A 23,677-nucleotide genomic window follows, 5' to 3' on the forward strand; every position below is an offset into this window, starting at 1 on the left:
ATTCTAGCCAAAAATCGGAGTTACATTTCCTTGGAAAAAGCATGACAATCCTTCCCCCAAAAATAAACTATGAAGCATTCACTTAAATTATCTTGCCTGAACTAATATACCCATCTGTCTATGCAAATAAACTTCAACTACTCTATTCAAACTCAAAAACCTTAATCGGGCTTAAATTTGTAGTAAAAACTGAAACACACAAAGTAGTTTCCAATATAAAAATGAATACTTCAACCAACACCCATTTAAAAGTCACTAGCTTTTAGCACAAAGCTGAGGGAATGGACCTTCTGAAACTAAATTTCTAAGTCTTTAATTAAGTCCACAACAAAATGAGAATTGGAGAAATATACTAAATTCTGGATTAGCATATTATCAGAATGCTTAAATATCACTGTAAGACATCAAGTGCCCTCCAAAAATAAAAGGCCTCAAAGATAAATTAAAATGAGTATAAACACAGATACAAAGAAATCCTACTTTATCCATGAAAAACAAATACAATTTCTCCAAAATGGAATTTTTAAAAATCCAAGTCATTTCATCTCAGGATATACACTCTTAGTGCCACCAATGCAAGTACTAGTCATTTATCTCATATTCCTTTGAATTTCCCATATGTTCTTATTATAGTTAAAAATTATTAGATATGAAATTACATTCCTATACATGTACTTTTCAGAAGAGGCTTTCAAAAATAACTTTACAATGGAAATTTAAACAACTGTTTCCAAGAATATTTCAACATGCATTAATTATCACTAAGTAAGAACAAAAGAGAGAAGGGAAAACCTTTTCAGGAAGATAACCCTAACCAAGAATACATTTTCAGGTAAGTTCAAAAATGTGGACTATTTGTAAATAATGTGACTAAAACAGTGTGACTCTAAACAATATTTTTAGAGTAGAATGAATAGGAATTAGGAAATCTCTTCATATGTGAAACATAATCTCATTTTATTCCTTTTCTTCAGTGTTACATTTGGAATTCTTATTATGTTTCCATAAAGTAAATTAACCATATTGTGCAATCATACAAAAGTTCTATACTTACACTTTACAAATTGGATTTATAAACACTGAAAAGCCACACAATCTAGAACCACGATATTCTTAAAATAATTTAGCAAATCTATCAAAACATACAACAGTCCAGGTATTGTAACCAATTAAAATCTTCTGAGTCAAGGTAGTTGGAAGTGGTTGTGAGGCAGGTGGAGCTGTATCAAGTAATGAGCAAAGGCCATGTTGGTCTAGTCTATAAAAACAACTCAGAACAGAAAAAGTTACAGGAGAACTGATTCTGCATAGCCACAGCTTACTCTGGCTTACTGAAATTACAAAAATCTGGCAAGAAACATCAGATATCAAATTAGGTCCAATTCTAGAAAGGTTAAATATGACACTATTTCTTATCAGGGGCAGTGCCCAAGCCAGAACCTAAGTCTTATGTTCAAAGGCTCTTTGCTATGTCACCATGAGGACCCATTTACAATTTTCTCCACTGTTCACTTTTATAATCTGGGGGAAGAGAAGACTAACTGGGCTAAAATAAATGGTTAGAAGATAAATGGTTAGTTACAAAAGCTGTTGCTATCATACTAGTTCCCTTCACAGCCTAAGAGAATAACATTGGCAGGTGGAAGGGGAAAAGGGAGGCTGGATAGGTACCTGTGAAGGAAGTCTAAAGCTTACTCCTACTTGAGTGATGAACTATTCTGTATTCTGAATTACTGCATTATTTGATATTAAATGATTATCAAATGAATAAAGCAGATTTTCTTTGAAAAACTTAAATTCAATTTTTTAAAAAAATCACTATTTAATAGCACTATCTGTAAAATTCACCCTTTTTAAAAAGCTCAAAAAGAAAAAGGAATATTACACTCCAACCACAGTTTCAGCACCCTTACACACTACACAAATGATGGATATTATTAATTAACTTAACGAAAAATAAAGTAAGAATCTAGCATTACAAGGACAGCAACCTAATGACAAATTCAGTAGAATTTGGGTCTCTGAGCACCCTGGGATTTTCATTTCTCTTTCTTCTACACACTAACCAATTCTGTCTCCGTTCCTGTGATGCTCTAGTACCCTGAGCATAGCCTAAGACTTCAGGTTTAGTCTTCCAGGAATAATATGTACAAAAGCAATCAACATTTTGTTTCATGGAAAACTAGCTCTGAATCCAGCCACAAAGTCATACACTGTATATCAGATAATTTAAGTTGTGAAATATATACACATACCAAAAATTTACGTTCTGATGCTAAAAGAATACACATTTATTATAAGCATGCTTTATCCTGAAAAATGTTCCCAACTATTTCAATTGTCAAACCCAACATACACATATGTTAAATTACAACTCAGATTTTTCAGTTGAGGTGTATCCAAACTGCTGGTTCCAATTAAATACAACATATTTAACAGTTCAATGTAACTATATGACCAACTGAAAAAAGGAAAAAAAAAAAAAGATCTTACCTGGTAGTTTCTTTTCTCAGATAATGTATGTCCATCAGTCCTCACCATAGAGTCGTGTCCTTTCCTCACAGTACTGGAGGCAATCAAATAGAACTGTCACTCAAGGGTCGTGTCACAGGAAGGACCGCCCACCAGTTCTCCCTCTAGAGTGGAATTATCCAAAAGCCGTCAAAATTACTAACATGTAAATATAGGAACAGTAGCAAAAATATCCAATACGATACACAGAAAACAAAAACAAAAAATACTCTTGTCCTAACTAATCTTCATCTTAACCACCTAAGTAGGGCTAAACTGGCAAGCATACTTTATTTGAGACAAATTATTAAATACGAAAAACTCTTCCCTTTCATTTGTACTCTCCAATTAAACCTGTCTGCCAGACCTCACATATAGGAAGAAACTTATAGTAAATAAAAATGGAGTGGACAAAAAACTACAGCCCTCAAGTGACATATTTTTTTCTTTTAAATAAATATTGTGTTTAGTCTCAGAAACACCCAATTAATTCAGATTCAGTCATTTAATTTCAAACCCCTCTCCTTCAAATGCCTATTCATATAGCTACTATTCATTCAGTTTATGAGGTTAATTCCTAAGCCACAAGATGGGAGTACATCATATATTCTTAGGATGATTAATAGATGCAAACCTAACTCAATATTCTATTACAATTTACTCCAATGAAGAGTAGCAACAGATGTCAACTTTCTGGATGCCTCTGTCTTTCAATCCTCCAATTTCAAACACTGGGTAACAGAATTTGCTTTTTTACATCAGGGCAGGAAAATAATGGGGCTTATTTCTTAATCTGGACAGAGATAAACAAATTTAAAATGACTAGGCACTGTACACCTCAGGTACCAAAAGTTCATTGAAGCAGAGGTAATAGTTGCTAGAGACGCTAACTTAAAAGTGTAAATCAAAAATGAAAAATCAAAAATTCAAAAGTGGTATCTACAAAGAATCTGTAACTAGTTGTTTTTACAATAAATGTCTCTTACCTGACTTTTAGTAAAACGTTTACCCTAGGAAAGTAGTAAATAGTATACCTACTGAACTAATAATAGTTGTTAACCGCTAAAAATTATATTCAAATTTAGAGCAGTTATTTAACATCAGAAAAAAATTTTACTTTGAGAGAAGACAGTAAAAACATCTAATTTTATTAAAACCAATAAACATGCACATACACATGGATTACCTCTAAAAAGCAATCTAGTAAGAATGGCAGAACATTTCTCAAGGAAGATAAAACATTAAAAATTAATATATTTAAATTTTAAAAAAGTATTCATGTAATGAAAACCTACAGTCCACCTCTCCACCTCTTGTTTTATGTTTGATCACAAGTTAATGGGTGCTGTATAATTTTACTTAATTTTTACCATCTTACTTGGTGTATGTTTAGTTGAAATTCTTCAAGATGCCTGGCTCTATGGCAAAAATGTAATCGTGCATTACCAATTTATGTGTACTATTGGAATTAAATGTCTCTCTCAAAAGTAACAAACAAGAAAGGTCTTTTAAACCATAAGTATATTTACTATAATAAATATAATCCTTACCATCTAGCAAGGAATTAGGTTAATCATGAAGAAAAACTATCAAGTGAATTGGATGTTTGAGAACAGTTTAGGGACAACCATTCAGCTCCAACTCAAATGTTCATGATTGTCACAAAATGAGAACAAAATTATTTTATTATGCATCCTCTAAACAATATTATCCCTTTTCCAATATGTTTTATAATAGTAAGAGTTTAAATTGGTAATTGCCTTACTATTAACATATTTATGACAACTCTGAATTCAACGGACAGTAAATGTAAAATTTCAGTTTTGTCTTAGAGAATATTTTCCTTCTTCAATAAGTTATATTTAAAGTCCATGCACTATCTTCAATTTGTACTAGCTTCATCAAAAGATAGGTTAGACGTCTAAAACCAGGCAAAGCTATTTTATTTTCAACACCATAATCTAACTATGTGAAAAGATAATCAAGACTTTATATGCTAAATAATATTGTAATTAAAATAAAAGTAAGTATTTAATCTGTAAATTTACCAGATAAAAGGAGTATTAACTTTGTAATAACTATGGATTTAGTACAAAGGTAAAATTTTTTAAATTTCTCCTGTTTCTCCATTTTGGGATATCTTCAACTATTTCGTGGCTTAGAGTTTCAAACAACAGCCACTAGAGGCATATCTCCATTATATTGCAGGTTTGGTTCCAGATCACAACAACAAAATAAATATCACAATAAGGCAAATCACACAAACTTTTTGGTTTCCCAATGCATATAAGTTATGTTTATACTATAATGTAGTCTATTAAGTGTGCAGTAGTATTATGTCTCAAAACACAATGTACATACTTTAACTTTATTGCCAAAAAATGCAAACCATCACTGGAGGCTTAAGTGAATGAATCAGTCTTTTTGCAATATTAACATCAGAGATCACTGAACACAGATCACCATAACAAATACACAACAATGAAAAAGTTTGAAATATTGTTGAAAATTACCAAAATGTGATAGAGACATGAAGTGGGCAAACGCTGTTGGAAAACCAGCACCAAGAGAGGTGTTCCATGCAGGATAACTACAAATCTTCAATTTGCAAAAAACTCAATATTGACAAAGTACAATAAAGTAAAGTGCAATGAAACAACAGGTATGCCTGTATATGCGCTAAACAATACAGGAATCAATACTCTGTACTGACCAATAACTTAAGAATTATTATCTCCTTTTAGTAAACAAGGGGGGAAAAATGAAGACACACTTTATTTTCTTCTGGATAAATATGAAGAGCTAACATTTGTTGCTACTATCTTATATGAAATAAAAATGTTCAATAATAGATTGTATTGACATTCATCATATTAGGAATGAAAGGATAGTGAATAGATAAAAGAAGATATGACTATACACGTGAAACAGAGAATACGTGAAAAAAGCAAGCATGAGAGAGAACATGCACCCTAGTTGCCTAAAATTTATTAAAGTTTATGCACTGGTTTTCCCACAAAGTCCTATAAATATTTTAAAAATTGGAAAAGACAAATATTTTTAAAACTAAAATGAAATTTTCTATAAGGCAGGGAGGGATGCTTTCCAAGATAAAAAAAAACAGACTATATTTACCTTTCTGCCTTAAAAAACCAGACAAACTATATGAAACGATTTTTCAAACACTAAATGTCATCTCAGGACAGAAATCATCAAGAGAAAATGAACAAATGAAGTAACCTCTATTGCCAGTAGAGTTATGAGGGGCTGAAACACAGGGTTAGCGAGTGGAACCCAATCAGAGCCTAACAGTCTTAACTGCGTTATGGAAAAACTTCAGAGTTAGGGGAAACACCAACACAGCTAGAATTTGCAGGGCAAATGGAGAGAAGGAAACTGCAGACAAAGAGCTCCAAAGATCTAGAGGGAGATTCCCCTCAAGGTTTTAGCTAAGTAATGATCTGTGCACACATGTGAAAAAACTATTGGGTCTGAAGAAAAAGCCTCTGAAAAGAAGTAGTCAAAACAATCCCCAGAGCTCATGTTCCCATCAACAAGAGTAGGGCCTATTAACACATGGGGTACTGAATAGAGACCAAAAGGTAATAAATGCCTCAGCAATGAAACCAAATAAGCTTAAAACTAAAAGGATATTCTTGACCAGACCAACAGAGCTTAAAACCAAGCTGCAAAAAGATCAAACTAATTCTAAGCACCATAACTGTACCCCCAACCAAAGTCCAACAATATTTAAAATAATATAATGAAGACCTGCATTAAATATTATAAAATCAAATGTCTAGCATCCAATCAGAAATCCTATCCATGCAAAGAAGTTGGAAACACAACCTGTAACAATGTGAAATATAATAAATGGAAATAGAACCAGATATAATAAAGATAACAATTAGTGGATATGGAGGTTAAAAGAGGTATTATAAATATATCTTATACATTCAAGAAAATAAAGAAAACTATACACGTAATACCAAAAATGCAAGATATCTAAAAGATCTAAGTTGGAATCATAGAGGAATTTTTATTTTTGGTGACAGAAAGTTCTATATCCTGCTTGTAGTGGTGTTGGTTATATGACTCTACACATGTGAAAAATGCCACAAAATGATAAAAACATTCAAAAAAGTGAGTGCATGCAGAAATTGGTGAAATGAGTTAAAATCTGAGTTAGACTTGCAGTCTAATCAGTTATATTATACCAATGTCTGGTTTCGATAATGCACTATAGTTGTGTAAGATGACATCACTGGAGGAAGATAGGTGATGGTAATATGGGACCTCTCTGTACTATTTCTCCATCTTATGAGTTCGTTAACTACTTGAAAGTTAAAAGATTTTTAAGAGACTCAAATTGATCATCTAAAGATAAAAATCCAATATCTATAATTAAACATGCATTGGATAGGATTAACATCAGATTAGATATGTCAAAAGAAAAACTTCATGAATGTGAAGACATAGCAAAAGAAAAAAATCCAAAATTAAACACAGAGGGAGAAAAGAGACTAGAATAAAAGGAACTGTAGGACAATGAGCTGTGAAAGAATATTCAGCAGGACAGAGAACTACTGGGCAAAATCAAGCAGTCTAAAATTAATGTAACTAGCATCCCAGAAAGAGCAGAAGAGCAGGAAAAACAGGAAACAATGGCCAAATTTTTCCTAAATTTGATGAGAATTATAAACTCACAGATCCAATAACTTCAACAACCTCTAAGGAGAACAAAAAAACCCACACCTGTTCATTTTAGAGTCAAACTGCTAAAAAACAGTGAGAAATCATAAAGCTGTAAAAGGGGGGAAAAGAATACACTGCCAAACACAGATAGGAATGATGGCGGACTTATCAGAAACAACGCAAATCAGGGGAAAGGAGATCAACATTTTTAAATTACAGAAAGCAAAAAACTATCAACCAAGAACTCTAAATTAGCTAAAATATCTTTCAAAAATGAAAGTACATAGAGTCACTTTGGAGGAGTTTGGCACTTCTTTTTTTTTTAATACAGTTAAACATAGACCCAGCAATTGTGCCCTAAGGTGTTTACCAAAGTGAACTAAAAACTTATGTTCATACCAAAAACTATATGTGAATGTTTATCCCAAGAAGATGTCCTTCAATAGGTGAATGGATAAATAAAATAGCACCTCTATAAACATAATTCTATTCAACAACAACAAAAACAAGCTATTAATTCATGCAACATGGATGCATTTGCTGAGGCAAAGAATCCAGACAAGAAAGGCCATATATTAAACGCTTCCATTAATATGACATCCTGGAAAGGCGACATTATAGAGACAGAAAATAGATGAGTGGTTGCCAGGGGACTGGAGAAGTAAGGGGGAGTGACAAAGGGAAAACAGGAACTTTTAAAGAGGTGGAATTACTCCATTTGGTATTTAATGGTGGCTGCATGATGCTATGCATGTCCAAACTCCACAGAACTTCACAATATGAAGAGTAAAGCTGAATGTATGCAAAAAAAAAAAAAAAAACCCAACCACGAGGTTAGAAACGCACACGTGGCAAAAGAGTAACCATATTACAAACATAGGACACAGGCACACTGAAGGGGGTATGAAGAACAGTGTGGAGTTCTTACTAACTTCAGAAGATGGTATTTTGACTGGTAATTGTAAGAGAAAAAAAAAAAGAACTCTACATAAACACTGTGTTCTGGTTGGTAAAGTGGTACTTTACAGGGCTATGGATTAATAATTCTGAAACAACTATCCATGTCTACTGGAGATAAACAATAAGCAAAACAGACGGTTGGTGGAAGCCAGATTTCCCACCTCCAAGTAATCAAGGAGGGAAGGCTAGAATCAACTATGTAGTACTGGATTAGAGTCAGAGAGAGATCTCCATTGTATAAGCTTCTTCTCAACTATAAAACATTTTAAATACAGTAATCATTCAGATTATTATTAGAGAATAGATCATTTGACTCATGTTGTATGTTACTTGAAAATAAAAGTTTACAAAATGCTAGGTTATTAACATGTACATCAAAATTATATTTTAAAAGACAAGCTTAATGACATAATATTTAAAAGATTCTTTAACAATGTAAATGAAGCAATTTTTTAAAGTCAAATTTTTTAAATTGTATTGAATATTTGCAAATAACTAAATTTATCTCTAATCTTTTTAACAGATTTGTAGCAGAACTAAATTTCAAGAGTGCCAAGTAATTCATGTAACACATGTGTCACTATTGTCTACTCGTGCAGTAATTTCTCTCAAATTCAAGATACTTTTAGAATAACTGAATATACTAGTATAAATGATAAAGAATAAACATTTTACACCTTCTTTTCTGTGCTGAAAACCCTTTAAATAGATTTAGTTAGGCTATCAGCTTAAAATCTGACAAGCCAATAACTGACTTATTAGATTTATGTTAAGAACAACTTTTTAATTAATTTTTATAAGAAGCAGCCATGTAATTTTCCTCATTACTTGATTATCATTTTTGAGGTAATTTGGTAAGCCCAATCAGTTAAGAATTTGATAACTAAGTCTAAGTAGTTGATATGAACTAGTCAGTTTTTAATATCACCCTATCACTAGGACGAACTTATATAAACTGAGAAAAAATATATATGTATTACCTACAAAAATTGTTAGAATTAAAGTTGCCATTTTCAGATTTCTGGTTGTTCCATGTGGTATATTCAGTTCCATTCAGTATACTGAATAACCTTGCAGCCATTTTACTAGGCAGAGTAAGAAAGGAGCTGTTATATATTGTAAAGAATTTGACTTACAGATTATAATTTACACAAGTTCCTTTGCTGAATTAATAGAACCCACATAGTATGTCCCTTCTGCAGAATACTGTGAGGCTAATATTACTTAGTCTTATTTTAGAGGGATTGCTTTGGCAATAGCTACTGCAGTCCTTGGAAACCTTTCTGGATTTTCAATATTTCTTTAGTATCTCTAAACTTGCAGAAAATAAATAAATACTAATAGTTTGGCCATTTACACATTCACTTTGTTCACATCTAGTAGTCTAATTAATGCAAACAAAAACTGTTAAATGAAGTTTTATAGATTATAAATCTAGTTCACAAACTTATTTGATCTTAGCCATTAGCTTGATTATGTAGATATAACTATCTTAGTATGAAGAAACTGAATCACACAGAGGTTAAGTAACTTGTATAAATTACAGGCTTTTCTTTCCTAAAATCTAAAAACTAATTTTTTTCCAGTTTTCACTAGAATATTAAAATAAACCTTAAGTAAAAAGCAGAAAAGAATAATCATAGCTCTCTATTTAAAGAAGATAACGTAACAGTCAGTGAACACTAACTAAACAAACATTTCCCCAGCTCCTCAAAGTTTATTTTTTGTAAAAGACAAAGGTGCAACTACTGGTATACTATTTCCTTCATGACAGACAAGCGAATAGCCACAGATGCTCTGCAGAGCACTGGTACATGACTGTCTGGACCACTAACAGAGAGAGGAAGAGACAATAGGCATATTCATAGAGGACAGAAACAGGCTAAAGGATTTACACTGTTTTTAATCACAGGATGCACATTAGAATCGCCTATGGGTTTTTTTAAAAAAAAAGACACTGATGTTCCCCTCCCTTGTCCCTACTTAAATTATTTTGTCAGGGATGGAACCTGGTCATTGGGTGCTTTTTAAAGTGCTCCAGATGATTCTAATGCACAGCCAAGGTTAAGATTGTTAAGAGTTAGGAATTTATAAGAAAGTGAAATTCAAAAATGTTTTCATTTCAGTGTAAGATGTCAGCAAAAAGAAACACTATATAAATTGAAGGTAGTGTATAACAGCATGGTACATTTCCTATGTGCCAATGTGCCCTTTCCTTGCCTCTTATTCACTTTACCTCTGCAATATAATGCTGGGCCTTAAACATTAATTTTTTGGGGGGGTGGTAATTAGATTTATTTGTTTGTTTTAAAATGGAGGTACTAGGGACTGAACCAGGACCCCAGGACACTCCACCACTGAGCTATACCCTCCTCACTAAACATTAATTTTTAAACTTTTTTTAGCATAAGATTTCTTTTGTTGAAATATAAACATCGTAAGTTTAGAAGTGAATAATCAGAAGTAGATGAAAATATTACAGTAAAATTTCTTTATTACAAGAAATTTTTAATAAAAAAGTGACTGTTATATATATTCAGTACTCATGTTTTAAAAACATCCACTATCTTAACATTTCGTTATAGAAATGTTATATTATCATTTGCCAAGCATTAAGCACTGTGCATTAAATATTTTATGTAAAATTAACTTTTCTCATCTGTAAAAAGTGGACAGTAATATCTACCTTATAGAATTATTTTGAAGATGGAAAGAAATTATACATAGGAAATTACACAAGATCAAGAGGTAGTAAGCTAAAAATAACATGGCCAGAATTTGAGCTCATGTTCACCTGACTTAAATTCAGTCTTTACAACTACACACACACACACACACACACAGACATACACATTTCTCACATTTTCTACAAAGAGGAAATCAGCAATGGAGTGACAATGAATAGATATTAACTAGCTGGAGATTCAAAGTTCAGAAAGACCCCTATCAGGCAATAAAGTTCCCACAATATCCTTTCAGACACAAGTTTTAGAACTGTAGTAGAGAAAACAGGCACTGTGTCATATGGCAAACACCTAAAAAAATGTTTTTTAAATAATATTGTCTTTAAAAAAAAATCTTTATTGTGGTATGGTTCCTCTACAGCAAACTACACATATTTCAGATGTACACTTTGATGAATTCTGATAGATGTATACAGCAATGAAACCACTACCACAATCATGATAGCTAGCATTTCCATCACACCCCAAAAGGTGCAATTTTCAAACTCCCAATTTATCCCTCCCCACCCTCTTCAACCCCTGGTAACCATAAGTTTGTTCTCTACGTCTGTGAGTGTTTCTGTTTTGTAGATAAGTTCATTTCTGTCCTTTTTTTTTTCTCAAAGATTCCATATATAAGCAATATATGGCATTTTTTTCTCTCTTTCTGGCTTCCTTCACTTAGAATGATGATCTCCAGGTCCATCCATGTTGCTGAAAATAGAATTATTTTATTCTTTTTTATGGCTGAGTAGTATTCCATTGCATGCATGTATATACACCACATCTTCTTTATCCAGTCATCTGTTGATGGACATTTGGGTTGTTTCCATGCCTTGGTTATTGTAAGTAGTACTGCTATAAACACTGGGGTGCATGTGTCTTTTTGAATTCTATTTTTCTCCAGATATATGCCCAGGAGTGAGATTGCTGGATCATATGGTAAGTCATTTTTAGTTTTTTAAGGAACCTCCATACTGTTCTCCCTAGTGGCTGCAACAATCTACATTCCCACCAACAGTGTAAGAGGGTTCCCTTTTCTCCACACCGTCTCCAGCATTTATCATTTGTGGACTTTTTAATGATGGCCATTCTGACTAGTTTTAAGGCTGGCAGATTTCTATTTTGTCAACCGAGGTCCTTGTGTCTATCTCAGTCACAGTAATGAATAAATTCAATGTACTTTATCTTTACATAACTCTCTAAGAAAGGAGCTTCAAAATTCCTTCAGGAGTCCACTTCCTACATCATTCTGAATTTCTGCAAGTGTTACCTACTTTTTAAAATGTTTCACTATAGCAGACACTCCTTTTCCCTGTGACTGCCCGAGCTGTTCAGTTGTTCCACCTTTCCCTCACGACTAAGAGGAAATGCTGATCAAAGCAAGTATTATAACGTTACCTCCGTCAGTAAATGATTTATGGAAGAATATCTGAATGAATTCTGGCCAGTGAGACATGAAGGGAAATCTGACTGTAGGATTTTAGGAAAGCAGGGGAAACACATTAGCCAACAGACATAAGGCCATTCCTCCAGATACGTGAGAAAATAAATTTTCTTGTTGAACCAAAAGCTTCCTAAACCTTTAGGCTTATCTACACCTAATCGTTTAGTAATTTTTAAAAGAATTTTATGTAAAGTCTTTCCAAAGCCTCCCCCTTACTTTTCCAAAGCAATTACAAACAACTTAAAACAACAGTTCTTTCTACACTCGTATTTTATTTGCCTAGACCATAGTTAAACTAAAAATTGTATTAACATTGGTATAAAAACAGCTGATTCTTGGGCACATAACTAACCCAGTAGCAGGACAGGTGCGTGAGTAAAACTGGAGTAGTTCACTAGCTGTAAGTGCTCAGAATACTCTGGACTACAGGAATTGAATGCAGTGGTTTAGGAGCATGTCAGTTAAGTGGAGAGTTGTTAAGGACATCAGCCACAAACATATTTCTGTATATGGTAGGCTCTGTATATATATATATCTCTTTATGGGAGGTGGGGGTGGCAGAGGGAGGCATATGTCCTATAAAACTTAGGACATATGTTTCCAGGAGAGAAAATTAGAGTAAACCTAGAGTCAAAGAAGTAGGAGTATGAGTCTATTCAGTCTCAACTCTAACCAAGCAGCACTGCAGTAAGAGAACACAGAAAACTATAAAGAACCTGCACCCAATATACTGTTTTACTGCTAATAAATTAAGAAGATAGACAAAAATCTCAAAATTAAAAAATTTAAGGCAATGAAGACATAATGTATTATTTGCTTAATCTGCGTAACAGCCAATGTCCATTGTATCTCATATGTCATAAGGATAACTATAGTAGTGTGCCATTTATAAGTGACATTTGTATTCCTTTTTAAGAAATGCTAGCCAAATTATTTCAAACAGAAATTTACTAAAGATCTTGGAACAATTATTCAGTATTAACAGCAGCCAAAGATCCTTGAACTAATAATCATATTGTTTTCTAACTTCCTACCAAAAATACTTATTAAGCTTTACTATATACCAGACAGTAAATTAAGGAGACTCAATTAGAAATGCACATAAGAAACACAGAACTGGAGAATTTATTTCTGGAATAAAAACTCCATTTGTACAGATCCTGGGATCAGAAACCATGTTTCCAAATTATGCTCCATGGCATCACAAACAGCAACAATATCCACATCTTTAATAGTAGATTCATTCATTAAGAAATTTATTTAATATCTATTAAACACAACTTATGTTTATCTAATACACAGGAGACACTAAATCAAGTATCTTGGCAGACCGATAAGAGCAGGAGTTTTTAACCTGGGTTCTAAAAATCCTCAGTCAGTTGATTAAATGCAGAGTATGAACTTGGATGGAAAAATTTTACTAACCTCTAATTGAAATTTAGAATACCTTTAATTAAAAATATAAGTAACAATCATCAAAAAGACCACAAATAACAAATGATGGCAAGGATGTAGAGAAAAGGGAACCCTTGTATTCTTGTATTCTGTTCATGGGAATGTAAATTAAGCAGCCACTGTGGAAAACAGTATGGAGGTTCCTCAAAAAACTAAAAACAGAACTACCATGTGATTCAGCAATTCCACTCCTGGGTATTTATCCAAAGAAAATGAAAACACTAACTCAGAAAGATACATGGACCCCAATGTTCACAGTAGCATTATTTACAACAGCCAAGATATGGAAGAAACCTAAGTGTCTATCACAGATTAACAGATAAAGAAGATGCGATATGTTTATATATATATATATATATATATATAAATAAAAATATATAATTACACACACATACACACACACACACTAAACTACTACTCAGCTATAAAAAAGAATGAAATTTTGCCACTGGCAACAGCATGGGCTTGGATTATGCTTCATGAAGTAAGTCCGAGAAAGACAAATACTGTATGTTACTACTTATTGTGGAATCTAAAAATAAAACAAAGGAATGAATACAACAAAACAGAAACAGAATCTCAGATAGAGAAGAAACTAGTGGTTACCATGTAATTTTATGAAGAGAGGCAGAGGAGAAGGGCAAGATAATGGTAGGAGATTAAAAGGTACAAACTACCATGTATAAAATAAACTACAACAGTATGTTGTAAAGCACAGGGAATATAGTCAATATTTTATAGTAACTTAAAAGGAGTATTATCTATAAAAAATTTGAATCATTATATTGTACAACTGAAACGAATATATTATAAATCACCTATACTCCGATTGAAAGAAACAATGTGAAAGAAAAAGTAAGCAGCAACCCATAGTGGTATTACCTGCACTAGTGATTTTGTTGCCATTAGAAACTATAGGTATTTTCAAAACACTTCAGTTGCTTCAAATCTCAAATTCTCATTTATGCTCATTACTAGCCTAAAAATTACTACCACTGGACATCGTTGATATGCACATTATTGAATATTTATTTGATATTTAAAAAACCATACCCTAATATAATTGGTGTCCTTGTAAGCATATGTATTTAATTTTGCACAATTAAAATATTATTTTGAGAAAAGGTCCACACGTGTCACCAGAGAGCCAAAGAGGTTCATGGACCAAAAAAACAAGAACACCACCTGGATCAGAATATTGGAGCAAGGATGAGGTTGTTTGCAGAGGAAAACAGAAAGCACAGCAATTTAAGAACAAGAAAAAGCCTCAGAGCGTATTTAGTTGAAACTTGTTGTTTTACAGATAAAGAAATTGCGGTCTGGTGAGAGTAAGTGCCTTGTCCAACGTCATACACACACGGCTAATTAGTGACAGAGCTAGAGAAAACTAGAATCCAGGTTTTCTGAGTCAGGATCCAATGCTAAATCAATTTTGATGTGATTTGGCTATAAGAAAGTAGAAAGCAAGACAGGGCAAAGACAACTCAGCAAATACATACCAAAAAATTATTACAGAAAGGAAGAAATTATACAGGAAGAAGAGCCAGTCTGAAAAAGGATGGATCAAAGTGTTAAAGCATTTAGAAAATAAATTACACAACACAACATGCTAACTCAAACGTTGAAAAAGATTAGTTAGAAAACAAATAGGTGAGACACTCTGCACTGACCCTGTAGAAACAGTCCAAATATCTAAATATCCCAAATGTTATTAAAATACATTGTCTTTCCCACTTTTCCTGAAACATGTACTTCTCAGTTTGTTTTCCCACTTTATAGAGTTAGAGTGAAAATTTTACTTTCTTCCTGATCTATAAGAAGTACAGCAGCATAAGGACAATAGTAAATATCAAATAACAGCTGGTATCAATATCAAGGAAACAACAGAAAGCAGAGACCGTGGCAACCTGGAGTCTGTGAGCCATCTAAAGAAGGTAGTCGCTACTTCTCAACTCTATCTAAATGCTACCAAGAAAACAACTGTCAACTCAGTTCTAGATGGAACAAGAGTATCTTTCAAAAGTAAAGGTGAAATAAATAAAATTTCAGATGAAACAAACTAAGATAATTCATCATGAGCTGACCTGCTTTAAAAACAGGAGGTTTCTTTGGACAAAGGTAAATAATGAAATAGAATTTCATGAATGAAAAGCAACAAGAATGGCAAATAGGTGGGAATGTATAACAGACTAGGAGATGGCAAAATTTTCTGTAAAGGGCCAGCCTGATGATAAATATTTCAGCCTTTGCAGGCCAAATGGTCTCTGTTATAATTCATGAATTTTGCACTGTAGCACAAGAGGAGCCATAAACAATACACAAACTAACAAGTGTGGCTGTATTCCAATACCATTTTATTTATAAAAGCAGGTGGCAGGCTGGATTTGGCACGCAGTCATAATTTGTCAATCCCTGTAACACTCTTCTTTTCTTCTTAAATTCTTTAAACTATGCATGATATTTTAAAGCAAAATTTACATCACTGTCTGAAGGGGTATTTGAACCATGCAGATATAACAGACTACAGTATAGATGAGTGTGAGGAAAAGGAACTACACACTGATAGGATTTCCACATTCCACTTTAAGTGGTAAAATATAAATTGTAATAAGTGTAGTGGCTTGGTCTGTGTACCTGATAAAGATATATTCAAGTTCTAATCCTTGGCATCTCTGAACGTAACCATATTTGGAAATAAAGTCTTTTTCAGATTCGGTCAAATTAAGGAGAAGTAATATTTGATTTGGGTGGGCCCAAATCTGATGAATAGTATCTTAAAGGAAAAGGAGAGCGAGACATAGAGATACACACAGGGGAAAGATAACCAAGTGAAAGTGAAGGCAGAAATAGGAGTGATACAGCAAAAAATCAGGGAACACCAAGGACTGCTGACAACAACCAGAAAAGGTAGAAAAGGCAATAAAGGATTCTTCCCGAAAGCCTTCAGAAAAAGCATGGCCCTGTTGGTACCTTGATTTCAGACTTCTAACCTCCAGAACCAAGACAAAACATGAACAGTCTTATATCTACTGAAAAAAATTGAATTTGCAGTTAAAACGTTCCAGGCCCCAGACAGGTTCACCAGTGAATTCTCCCAAACATTTAAAGAATAATGCCAATTTGACAGAATGTCTTCCAGAAAATAGAATGTGAGGGATTATTTCCTAAGTCACTTTTATGAAGCTAACATTACATTGGTACCAAAACCAAAGACAATACAACAACAAAAAACTTACAAGATCAATATTCCTCATAAACATAGATGCAAACATCCTCAACAAAATATCAGTAAATCAGATTCAACAAGATACAGAAAAATTAGTAAATGATGAACAAATAATCCTTATTCTGGGAATATACTTACTCTCTTTCCCTCAGTTTCTTTAAGATAAAATCATATGAAATAACAATATATTGTTGCATTTGCAAAATATACAGCTGCTATATGTACAACAATAACAGCACAAAAAGGGAGAAGAGCAAACAGAGCTGTAAGAGAATAAGAGTTCTATATTTCACTGGAATTAAATTAGTATGTCTGAAGTAGATTCTAGTAAGAATATGGTAAGCTCTTGGGCAACAACTAAGAAAATACCAAAAAACAGTGAAAATAGCATTAAATGAATTAAAATGTTACACTAGAAAAACATCACTTGATGCAAAAGAAAGCAGTAAAGGAAGAACAAAACAAGACATGAAACCATACAGAAAACAAAGTCAAAATGGCAGACACATATTCCACTACGTCAATAACAATATTAAATGTAAATAATTAAAGAATCCAATCAAAAGGCAGAGTGACCAACTGCAAAAATTAAAAAAAAAACACAGGACCTAAATGTCCATCAACAGATGACTGGATAAATATGTATGTATATACATACAATGGGTTTACTTAGCCATTAAAAAAGAATGAAGTAATGTCATTGGCAGCAAATTGATGGACCTAGAGAGTAATATACTAAGTGAAGTAAGTCAGAGAAAGACAAGTAGCATATGATATCACTTACATGTGGAATTAAAAAAATGATACAAATAAACTTATTTACAAAACAAAAATAGACTCACAGACATAGAAAACAAACTTACAGTTACCAAAGGGAAAGAGGGGGAGGGACACATTAGGGGTTTGGGATTGATACATACTAATATATATAAACAGATAAACAAAGACCTACTGTATGGCACAGGGAACTATATTCAGTATCTTAAAATAATTCATGATGGAAAAGAATCTGGAAAAGAATAGTTTTATATATTTATATGTATAACTGAATTACTTTGCTGTACACCTGAAACTAACACAACATTGTAAATTAACAATACTTCAACTAAAACAAGGAATTTAAAAAATATTTTATTGCTAAAAAGTGCTAAGTATCATCAGAGTCTTCAGCAAGTCATAATCTTTCTGCAATAGTAACATCAAAGATCACTCACCACAGATCACCATAACAAATACAGTAACAATGAAAAAGTTTAAAATATTGCAAGAATTACCAAAATGTGACACAGAAACAAAAAGTGAGCAAATGTTGTTGAAAAAACTGGCACGAGCAGACAGATTTGTGCAACGTGAAGTTACAACAACTCTTCAATTTGTAAAAAAAAACAAAGTATCGTCAAAACTCAGTAGAACAAGGTACGCCTGTATTGGTTGTTTACCCTCATGACCACCTGGCTGCCTGGGAGCTATGCCCCAGCATCATTAGAGAGTTTCCTACCATATTATCACTAGCCCAGGGAAAGATCAAAATTCAAAATCCTAAATACGGTTTCCACTGAATGTATATCACTTCTGCACCATTGTAAAGTTGAAAACTTGTAAAGTGAACCACCAGGGTAACTAACGTACATCAAAACCACAATATGTAATTTGGGGACTGTCTGTAATAGATTTTGTAATAGTTTAATAAAGGAGTTCAGCAAGTTTGTAGAGTACAAAATAAGTATGCAAAAACCAACTGCATTCCTAAATACTAATAATGGACTATCCAAAAATGAAATTAAGAAAGTAATTCCATTTATGAAGCTTCAAAGAGAATACTTGAAAATAAGTTTAACATAGGAACTACAAAACTTATATTCTGAAAACTACAAAACAGTGTTGAAAGAAGTTAAGGATCAATTATATAAATGGAAAGACAGCTCATAAATATAGATCAGAAGATTTAAGATGGCTCCCCAAACTTATCTATTAATTCAAAACAATCTTTCAAAAAATTCCACTTGGTTTCTTTAAAGAAATTAACAAGCTCTTCCAAAAATATACATGGAAACTGAAGGGACTCAGACTAATAAAAACAATCTTGAAAAAGAAGAAGGAAGTTGAAGGATTCATTCTTCCACATTTGAAAATTTCACACTGCAATAAAGACATACTGGCATAAGGATAGATACATACATATCAACAAAAAAGAAGTCAGAGTCTAGAAATTGACCCTCACATTTTATGGTCACTTCATTTTACACAGGATGTCAAGATAATTCAATGGGGGAAAGCACAGTCTTTTCAACAAATGTTGTGGAGACAACTTAAAACCTACACGTAAAAGAATCAAGATGGACCCCTTTTCTCACATCATATAAAAAATTAATTCAAATGGCTCAGAAACATACATGTATGAGCTAAAACTATAAAGCTCTTAGAAAACTTAAGGATAAATCTTTATGACCTTAGGTTAGGCAATGCTTTCTTCACTATGACAGCACGAGCAACAAGATAATATGTTGGATTTCATCAAAATTAAAGACTTTTGTGATGAAAATATCATAAAAAAGTGAAAATAAAAACTAGAGAATGGGAGAAAATCTTTGAAAGTCACTTATCTAGTTAGGAATTCATACCTAGAATATATAAAAAAAAACTCCTGACAACTCATTAATAAAAAAATAAACTAGTTTAAAAATAGACAAAGGATCTGGATCTGAACAGGTATTTCTCCAAAGAAGATACACAAATGGCCAAATATGTACACAAAAAAATGTTAATGTCACTAACCACCAGGGTAATGTACATCAAAACCACAATATGTTATCTACGTCATACACAGGAAGATGACAACAATAAAAAAGACAAAACAGTAACAAGCATTGCCAAGATCTGGAGAAACTGAAACGCTCATATACTGCTGGTGGAAATATAAAATGGTACAGCTGTTTTGGACAATAGTCTGGCAATTCAAGAGGCTAAACATAGTGCTATCATTTGACCAAACAATTCTACTTATGTATGCAATCAAACAGTTGAAAACATACATCTACACAAAACTTGCATACAATATTCATAGTACTATTATTCATAAGTCAAAAAGTAGAAACAACCAAAATGTCCATCAATTGATAAATGCATAAATAGAATGGAGTATTATCCATATTGTGGAATATTCCTCAGCAATAAAAGGATTAACATATTGATAAATGCTTCAACATGTATGATTTTTGAAAACATGCCAAGTGTAAGGAGCCAGTCACAAAAAACCACATATTCCACTTATATGAGATATGTAGGGTAGAGAAACAAACATACAGAGACAGAAAGTAGATCTGTGGTTGCCTAACACTGGGTGGAGGTGGCAGCTGGAAGGAAATGGGAAGGGCCTGCTACAAAGTATATAAGAGCTCTTTTGGGGGTGAGAAAAATGTTCCAAAATTAATTGTGGTGATGGTTGCAAAGCTCTGTGAAAATACTAAAAACCACTGAACTGCATATCTTAAATGGGTGAGTTAATGTATGGTATGTGAATTGTAACTTAATAAAGCTGTTAACACTTTAAGACTGCAAATCAGGCAAGGATATCCCAGGCAGTGAAATAATGCAAGAAAAAGAAACAAAAAATATATAGACTGGAAAAAATATATCTATCTATATAGATAGATAGGTATCTTCCCTATTTGCAAGTGACATGGATTGCCTGCGTAAAATATGCAAAACCGCCTACAACAAAGCTCCTAGAACTACTATGTAAGTTTTGTAATGTCACAAGCAAGATCAAGATGAACAAAATCCTACTTTTGTATGCTAGTAATAGTCAGTAGAGCTCCAAATAGTTCCTCCCGAATTAGTTATTTAGGTATAAATATGAGATACATAGTTGTAAATCTAACATGTGCAGGTTCTGCTTGCTGAAAACAACAACTGATGATTACATCAAAGAACTAAATAGAAAGACATACCATGCCCAAGGATTAGAAAGCAATATAATTAAGATGTCAACTCTCCTCTTACTGATCTACAGAACAATTAATACAACACCAATAAAAATCCCAACAGGATTCTTTTACAGATAAAGAGAAACAGATTTCCATTAGTCATTAGGGAAATTCAAAGAAAAACCACAATGAGATCTAACACACAAGAATGGCTATATTCACAAAAAATAGACAAGTGTTGGAGAAGGAACGGAAAAGCTGGATTCCTCATACATTGCTGGTAGGAATGGAATATTGCTCTAAGTGCTGGAAATACAGACAAGATACTAAGTAAAACTAAAGCAGGCAAGACACCTGTTCTCATGGAATTTTCATCTAGCTAACAAATAATTAACAGACATGATTGTGATAGTGATAAACATTAAGCCAGACAGGGTATTATGATACTGCAATGAGTGTTGGCAAGAGGTATACTAGATAAAGTAAGGAGAAATGACCTTTCTGAGATTACAACTGATAAGTCATTCAAAGGATGAGATGGGTGTGTGTGTGTGTGTGTGTGTGTAAAAAGGCTCATCTGTTCAATAAGGACTCAAAAGTATTTTTCTATTTATCATTTTATTAAATAAAATGGTTTTTCTCTTTATTAAACACACGTAACTAACCAAGGGATTTTTAATCTACAGAAAATGACCACTATTACCACAAATTGATATACTGTTTATGAAAAGCCAAGAATACTAATTTTAATAATCAGTATCAGTCTCATTTAAAATAAATGAACAATTTTCACTAGGTTTAATTTTTTGAAATACTGAAATAATGAACATACTCCTATCTTCAATGACCCCCTGGGGTCTAAAACACTCAGGATTAAGAACCACAAGCCTAAATGAAAATATTTCTAGACTAGTTGAATGCTTAAAAACTGAATACTAGTTTTTAAGGATCTTATTTTGACTCATTTTTTTCTATCTTCAAAGGCACAATTCAGTCTATATTATCTGTCACACTTTCATTCTCTCACATATAACCCCATTTAACTTCCCCCTGTACTTGTTCTAACTTCTCTCTTTTCTTCCACATTACACATTTTCAGACTTAACCATCCTTCTTCCTGTTTTCATCTAATAACTTTTCCTATTGAATGTGTGGTTAAACTGTTATCAATATTTGGTTTAAAATTTTCAATAAGACAATAAACCATTAAGACTTAGCCTGTAAAATTTGAGGAAAAAAAGTGACATATTAGCAAACTAAAATTTTGTAGTGAAAAAATCACGAAAAGATATCCTTCGAAATTTCGTGTTCTTATTCTAAATTTTCTATATACCATGTACCAGCTCCAAGACCTAGTACTGTTCCCCCAACATTTTCAGTTTTTCTTTCCAAAGATCAAGTCTAATTTGATACAAGCATAATCAATGTTTATGATGAAAATACAAATTTTAATAAACTTTAAATTATTTATGTAAGTTAAAAATGATCTTCTGGTCAAAAGCACAATCTATTGATTCAATCTGCTAAAATCCACATTAACTCTCCTCAGCTTCAAGGCCAAATAAAAATATTAATGTACTAAAGAAACATACAGGAGATTTAAAAAAAAAAAAGCACTACAAATCTCAAAAGCCCACAAAAGTGAGGCATGCCCTAGAAAAGTATCTAGTACTTAGTAGGTATTAATTAAAATTTGCTGAGAATAAATGGTATTTAGAAAGCACCTATTACAGAACATGACTGAAATAAGTATTAGTTTCCTGCGTGCTTACTCCCCATTACCATTATTACTCTTTGAAATAATTATCCACCAGTAATGAAGAGTTGGTATTACTTGTTTTTACCCCTTCTTTATATTTTACTAAGCCTTCCAAGCTGCTATAAAAAAAAGCTTTATAAATTATATTTTTCTTATAATTTTAATTAGCAGAAACCTACAATTTTATGACCTAAAAGTAAACTCATCAAGATCTAAAAGTAATCAATTTCACTAGATAAAACTTTCAGTAAGCATAAATATGTTTCTTCAAACCACTAACGAATACTAATAAAAAAATTTAAAACTGCAACTCTAAGGGTGGGCACTATTTTGTTAGTAAACAAAAAGCAGTCACTAGACACCACTGCCCAAAAATTACCAATGAATTACACTACCATTTTTACAAGAGCGTAATAGGTTTGCTTTACACACAATGTTTACATACAACATCTTTGTATCAATAATATTTAAATATAATTACCTCCATTTTAGAAAAAAAGGAAACTAAGCTTCAGAAAGGTTAAGTAACATGCCTATATGTATACAGTGGCAAGCATGACAAGGTTTCATGTCACGGTCACTTAGCTCTAAATCTTGTGTATTTTTCACTATTAAATCACACCTTCACATAATCTATACACAAATTTAAGTCTAGCAACACACAAAATCTAGAAGAAGTTTTAGCACCCTCATGATAGGAAAAGAAATGCAGTAAAACAGGATGGAGGAATACTCACTGTACCAAATACGCATTCATTCAACCAACACAGTTTGAGGCATCATTTAGAATAGCACAACAAAAAACTACCAGAAGAAATGAGTGATTGATATATGAAACAAGACTGATGAGTCAAAATTATGTTGAGCAAAGGATGTTAGACACTAAAGAATGCATACTGTACAATTTCATTCGTTCAAACCTCTAAAAAAAATTCTCATCTATAGTAACAGAAAGCAGATCAGGGGTTTGCCTGT

At 32.7% G+C, this 23,677-nt stretch overlaps 1 protein-coding gene across 8 annotated transcripts in view; it reads right to left on the bottom strand.

The window, feature by feature from the left end:
- CNOT2 (CCR4-NOT transcription complex subunit 2) overlaps positions 1-23,677 on the bottom strand; it is a 104,796-nt gene that overhangs the window by 67,571 nt on the left and 13,548 nt on the right. For 4 of the 8 annotated variants that reach the window (XM_006197822.4, XM_072973402.1, XM_072973399.1 and 1 more), the window contains exon 2: positions 2,494-2,636. The exons of 1 other annotated variant lie outside the window; for it this stretch is intronic. In XM_006197822.4, coding sequence (XP_006197884.1) covers positions 2,494-2,541 — 48 coding nt within the window. In that variant the 5' untranslated portion in view covers positions 2,542-2,636. The remainder of the gene's footprint in view (positions 1-2,493; positions 2,637-23,677) is intronic. 3 more of the 8 variants (XM_015247778.3, XM_015247767.3, XM_072973400.1) reach the window with 1 other exon arrangement.

The sequence above is a fragment of the Vicugna pacos genome, chromosome 12 (assembly GCF_048564905.1).
Source record: "Vicugna pacos chromosome 12, VicPac4, whole genome shotgun sequence".
Classification (NCBI taxonomy): Eukaryota; Metazoa; Chordata; class Mammalia; order Artiodactyla; family Camelidae; genus Vicugna; species Vicugna pacos.